This window comes from Charadrius vociferus, unplaced genomic scaffold, assembly GCF_000708025.1.
Source record: "Charadrius vociferus isolate BGI_N301 unplaced genomic scaffold, ASM70802v2 scaffold532, whole genome shotgun sequence".
Taxonomy (NCBI): Eukaryota; Metazoa; Chordata; class Aves; order Charadriiformes; family Charadriidae; genus Charadrius; species Charadrius vociferus.
This window is the reverse complement of record NW_009647271.1, coordinates 1321439-1327438: the sequence shown is the minus strand read 5'-3', so window position 1 is coordinate 1327438 and position 6000 is coordinate 1321439. Positions and strand designations below refer to the sequence as shown.

At 43.4% G+C, this 6000-nt stretch overlaps 1 protein-coding gene across 1 annotated transcript in view; it reads left to right on the top strand.

Moving 5' to 3' along the window:
- Positions 1 to 6000, top strand: part of LOC104281961 (protoheme IX farnesyltransferase, mitochondrial) — a 171527-nt gene that overhangs the window by 135106 nt on the left and 30421 nt on the right. Inside the window, exon 6 of the mRNA XM_009880026.1 lies at positions 1700 to 1770. Coding sequence (XP_009878328.1) covers positions 1700 to 1770 — 71 coding nt within the window. The remainder of the gene's footprint in view (positions 1 to 1699; positions 1771 to 6000) is intronic.

Genomic DNA, 6000 nt, shown 5'->3' with positions numbered 1-6000 from the left:
GGCAGGTTTGGGGTGCCCCAGCCAGAGCCCCCCTCGCTGGCTCTGCTGCTGCTTCCTCCACCTTCTCCCCTCCCTTCCCTGCCGCCCGCCCCAGTCTCGTTCTTCCCCAGGTTTGGACAGTTTCACAAGCATGACGAAACACGAAGATGATGCCCGCTGCCAAATTTTTTGGCTTTAGAGCACACCCTTAGCAAGTTTTGTTTAAGCAGGGTAACCTTAGCGTGTGGGCTCGCGCGCGTACAGGCGCTCACTCTCACTCGTACACGTGCTGGGCTTTCTTACGACCTTATCTCTGGGATCCATCAGGAAGGTGATTCAACCTGAGGTTAAAAATGTCACCACGGATGGAGAATGTCCTGGGCCGTGTTAGGCAGGATGATCCGTAGGTATCCCATCCCTGCCGCACTTGCAATACGTCGGAGCAACGGCAGAGGTTCCCAAATTGTTATATAGTCATTACTTCAAAGCAATAGATGGAGAAGGTGGTTCCTGTGATCTCTGTGTGTCTGTCAATGAAGCGTCTTTCCCTCGATGGGCAGCTGTAGGGCTCTGAAGGGATCCCTGCTGCTCCCGTGTCCCGGTGCGCTGGCATTCCCCTGGGAATGCAGCCCCGTTACGTAGCAAGAGCAGTAACGTGGCATTGTCGAAATGAAGATGTTCTTTAATTTTGTCTTTTGTTGTTTAAAAGGTTACATCAGCTTGGTGGAATAACATAGATTTTATCATGTAGTCATTTATCGTATAGTCACCTTAAATCTGTCTGCAGTTTGACTATGCTGAGGTTGCCGTCAGTCTCAGTGGTTGAAATTATGATTTGTTATGGTACTTTTCCTACATATTCACCATCTTTGGGATCCTACCCCAAAACCTCAGACATAACGTCAGTAGAAAATACTCTTTCTGTCACTACATCCTACTCTTTCTCTAGGTAAATACGTGCTTATTATTTTTATTATTAATTTGCACCCGTAAAACTAATTGGCTTTACAGTTTGCTGCATGGCAAAGTGCATTCAGCTTTTCCGGTAACATTCTTTATAAAACAGCTCGCACAAAAGCCTGCAGGAATTCCTGGCGTGCAGATAGTGCCGCCTGAATTTTCCCATAGGCGGTGTTTAAAGTCAAATTGGGTTGTGACATTAAATAACACCATATGGTGAGTTCGTTCCCTGCTGCTGGAACTGGATGCTCAGTGCAGTTTCGGTAGCATTTTACAAGAGTTGATTGATTTTGGGGTGGGCTATAGGTTCTCAGAAGTTAGATGATCTCAAAAAAAAAATAAAAATGTAGTGTTTGTCTTTTAAATACCAGAAGTACAACATTTGCAAGGGCTGTTTGTCTTAATATAAAACTGGGGGCAGGGCTGTGTGTGTGTGCGTATGATTGTGGATGTACAAAAGCCGTGTCAGTCCAGTCGAGAGCACAACTTGGGATCAAACTACTTCAAAATGATTAACTTTTGGGGACTTGTGCAAACTATTTTTGTCCTCCAGGTGATTTTCTTTCTAAGGGGATGCCAAAAGCATTAACGCAGACTATCAAAGCTCCGTAAAAGGAGTTTGCCATTTTTGTTGTATTTCGAAACCTTCAAAAATAGAGATGAAAGCACCTGCAGATGCAGACGGTACATTCCACGCATGGCATGCTTTCCGGCATCCTTTCATTTTGATTATTCCCTTTTTTTTTTTTTTTTATTACAGTTCTTTGAGGTTCCGTTTGACTCAAATATGAACAGGACAAAAAACAGACCGCTGGTGCGAGGACAGCTCAGGTAAGGCTATGCACACCTGCTCCGGCTAATGAGAAATGAGTCTTCACGTTGCTTTTATCTGTCTCCAACCTTCTCTCTCTCTTCAGATGACAGAAAAATAGCAATTTCAGACCAAAGACTTAAGAAAGAAATGCACCTCTCTGTTCTTCCGTATTTCTTCATGTTTAGAACTTCTGTGTGAGGAGTTTGGGTAATCAGCTGTCCTCTAAAATACTGAATTTCTCAAGACAGTGAAATTTCCGCTCGTGTTGTGTATTTCTTCGTGTGTGACGGCGGCATGCAGAGCGTGGTAGCACGCAGGTCTCTTCCACTGAACTTCTGCATTAGTTTGTATCAGCAAATCTTCAAAATTCCACATCTGAGAACAAACACAAGTGTATATTGGTTTTTGTAGTCACATTTATCTGTTAGATCACGAACATTCATTTGAATCTCCTGGCAGAGGTATCTGCAACTCTTTTTTTATTTTTTTTTAGTGGTTTTGTAAGGCACTGTGTTGTCTTTGCCTCACGTTTAGCATAAAGCTGGGGTGAAAACTCACAATGCTGGCGTCTTACGAAAATGAAGTAAAAGTTTGTCATCATTTCGTTTCTCATCATCCATAAGTAAATCTCCCCCCCAAAAAAATAAAAGCACTGTGTTAGCGTAAGAATTCCCTTAAAAAAAGAAAAATCCTTCATTCACTCTGCGTTCTGGGTTATATATCAGTTCCGTTTCTCAAAGGCTGTTTTCCAGCTAAAAAAGCAAAGTGAAAAAGAACATCAACAAAACCCTCTAACTTATTTGCAAACTAAAACTGAAAGCCCAATTCATAAATGATTCAACAAACAATTTTAGTATTGCATTTCCATGATTTGTGCCAAGGATTATTTATAACAAAATTATGTTTTCCCTTAGGCTTCTGCGAACAGTTGGTCCTATTTATTTCTGTGTTTTATCCATCACCTTTGGAGGACTGAAAAAAATGTGATGGATGAAATTACAAGAAAATTGAGACAAAATAGTGAAGTGAACCTCGGGGGTAAATTCACTCTCATTGTAAATAGTTAGAGCGCTTCAATAAACTTGTTCCGATTTGTTCTCGAAGATGGTGCTAATTACAGATTCCTGAGTCGAGTTAATTTTATTTAAAAACATATTTTAGGGACCACTGCAGTGAGGGCATCTGTTGTACATACAGTCAGTCAGCCTTAATTGTGCAGTTCAGGGGAGCTGCGCTTCTGCTCCACTTGCACGTGGTCCTTTAGTCCTGGAAGAGGGAACGCTTGTTAGGAAGGAAGATGATCGGGGGGTTCTTTATTCGTTTTTTTAGCATGGTCTATTAGCATGGCTTGCGGTGCTTCTGGAGTCAAAAATCTAGCTAGGAAACTTTCTGTCAACTTTTGATTCAGAGAAAGCAATTTGTTTTATAAGTTTCCAGTGTCCTTAAACGAACTTCACTGTCATCTGAATGCACCACAGATTGGCAAAAACCATATTTAATGGATTTTCTTACTTCCCCCCTCTTCATATTTGCTTTCACCACAAAATGGTAATGTTGGGGACTTCGTGTAATCACTCATCAATCTATCTACCTGACTGTCAACAGCTAATTTAAAGTTCTTTAAAGTGTCACTTACCTTGAATAATGCCGGTCTCGTTCCCTGTAGACCGTTGAACACGCAGCCCTTGACTGGGGTTATTTCTTCTGCGGTGTGCCAGAGGAGAATAATCCAGTGCAAGTGATCTAACCTTGTTATATTTTGCCACGTATTCCCTGGTGTTCCTTGATCTCTTTCCTTCCTGGCTGATTAAATAAAACCCTTAAATGGCTATGCTAAAACTAGTCAAAACCAGACGAGACAGAGATGGATAAATTGTATGTAAGAGACTGGTGTCTTGGCTCTGGGAAGGAATCCAGAACGCTTGGGGTATGTACAGAGTTCTTGCTCAAAATTTGTCTGACATTTGAGTTTTGACATTTTCTTTTCTTTAGCTGCGTCATACGTGAAATGTTTGCTGCTTTTTTAATTCTGCTGTGTTACAACATCTGTGACACCCAGCACAAGTGAGGCTTCTTTTCTTTCTTTTTTCCTTTTTATTTATTTTGTATAGTCCTTATTACAGAACTGGTCAGCGCAGGTAGCAGTTTTTCTATGGTCCAGTCTTGAGCTTGAGATCCCTTTTGAAGAGCGAGAATGTTGTTAACTCTCCATCGTGTTGGCTCACTGCACCTCCTTGGAAAGGCTTCCCATGGTGGCTTTGATGTCAACTTCTGCCCACTGAGAAACTGCGTGGAGACCAGTGACATCTTTTATAGAGGTTGTGGCACCACGAAGACAATTCTTAGATGCTTTGAGCTCGAGCCAGAATCAAACTGTAACCCCCGGTGAGAGGTCCTTGGTGTTACTGAGTCATCCTGTCCCTGGGCGAGCTGGCGTCTCTATTTTAGATAAGCTAATCCACGGAGCTGAGCTGCTCATGAGGAAACGTTACGCTGTTGTAGAGAAATTATTCTCGTGTGTTTCACTTTGTGGCCTTCATTTGCAGCATCAGCCCCAACTTTATTTGGGTTTAAGATCAGCTGTCAGTTCTAACTGACCTTGCTTCAACATTTATCTCCTTCCTTTCTGCCTGAAGCCTTCACTTTGAGAAAACACCACAACCCGCCTACATTGGCAACCCTTGTGTGTCTTCACTTCCCTGCACACACGTTCACGTTGTTCCCAAGTCCCCACGTCTGAGCCTTTTCTACAGGTTGCTCAGGACTTTCTGTTGCCTTTGGCATCAGCGAGGAACCTCAGTATAGCTTTCAAAGAAACGCCGTGTGGCCAGGGCTGCGCTGTGGAGCGTCAACGTCGTCATGGCCTTAGGTCTGGCTGGGACGCAGTGCCATTATCTTACTGGTGCCACTCAAGGTGCGTTTGAGTTGGGCATCTTTGGCCTGACTGTCGCTCCAGGCAGCGCTCTGTGAGCCAGGAACCAGTTCTGCAGAGATATCTGGAAGGATGGGATTTGCAAAAGCAGTTGTCCTCCATCCTTTGGGAAGTCCTCTCCATATTGCATCATCTTTATGGCTGAAATAGTTATTTAGAGGCTCAGCATGCCCCTGCTATATATGCTTTATATCATTTGGCCTGGATCAAACCGTACAGGCAATGACATGGAAGGACTCTGCAGAGCTGGCGTCTGCTGCGCATAGGGACAGGAATACATCGACCTTATTTGCCAGCCCCAAACCCACCGCTGATGCCCCCAGGGAATCTTCTGACACTGTCGCTAGATTTGTGACAAACGGCACCTGATAGTTCACTGACTGCTTGCTTTCCAGTGTCCTATTTGATTTGTAAAGCTTGGAAAAAAAGGTTCCCTTTGAGCAATGAGACGTAACTATCCTTATTCTCTATTCAGAGAGTAATCAGAGACATCCTGTTGCAAAAATAACAAGAGTAGACCCAAACGCAGCATGCCACTAAACGCCATCCATCATTCCAGCCTGCCCACACGTCCTCCTCCCTCCTCTGACCCCTCAAGTCTTGTTTGGAAATACAAACAGCTTGAGATGTTCTTCATACTTGGGCTGCAGTGTGAAACTCATTCAGCGTATTTGCCGTTTGCATTATAACAACAGCTGATATTATTTTTCCTGCTATGAATTGTTTTTATGTCATTGACGAGGAAAAATTCCATGCGCTCACACAACCTTAGATTGGACTGAAATGGCAGCAGCTTTTCCCGGGACACCCAGCACAAGTGAGGATTCCCTGTTGGGCATGATTTATTCCCTTGCTTTTTAAGGTAATGGATTTAATTTTCCTGCAGATTAATTTAAATAAATCTCTAGTATTAGCTGCAGTAGCTGAGTGAGCTTAGCCTCGAGGATGACAAGTGTCCTGCTCCATTATATTGTACGAAGTGACAGTTTTGATTACCCTTCTACACAGAACTGCACGCACTCTTCTTAAAAAGTGGCTGATTTTATGAACTTACAGTACCGCTGGAGCTGCTGTGCTAAGCACTCATAAAAAAACCCTTAATAGTTGTACAGGAATAGTTTTTCCTCTAAAAAAAAAAAAAAAGTCATCAAACAGCATGTTCTAAATAGCTAATTCACGACCACGTAGACGCCTTTCAGTTCTGCCCCCGTGGTGTTTTGCAGCATGGAACTGGTTTTCCTTTGCCTCCAGTTTTGGCAGGGGCCGCCGGGGAGCGGGGCTGAGCTTTCTCCCTCCCCTTACCTCCAGGTTCCCT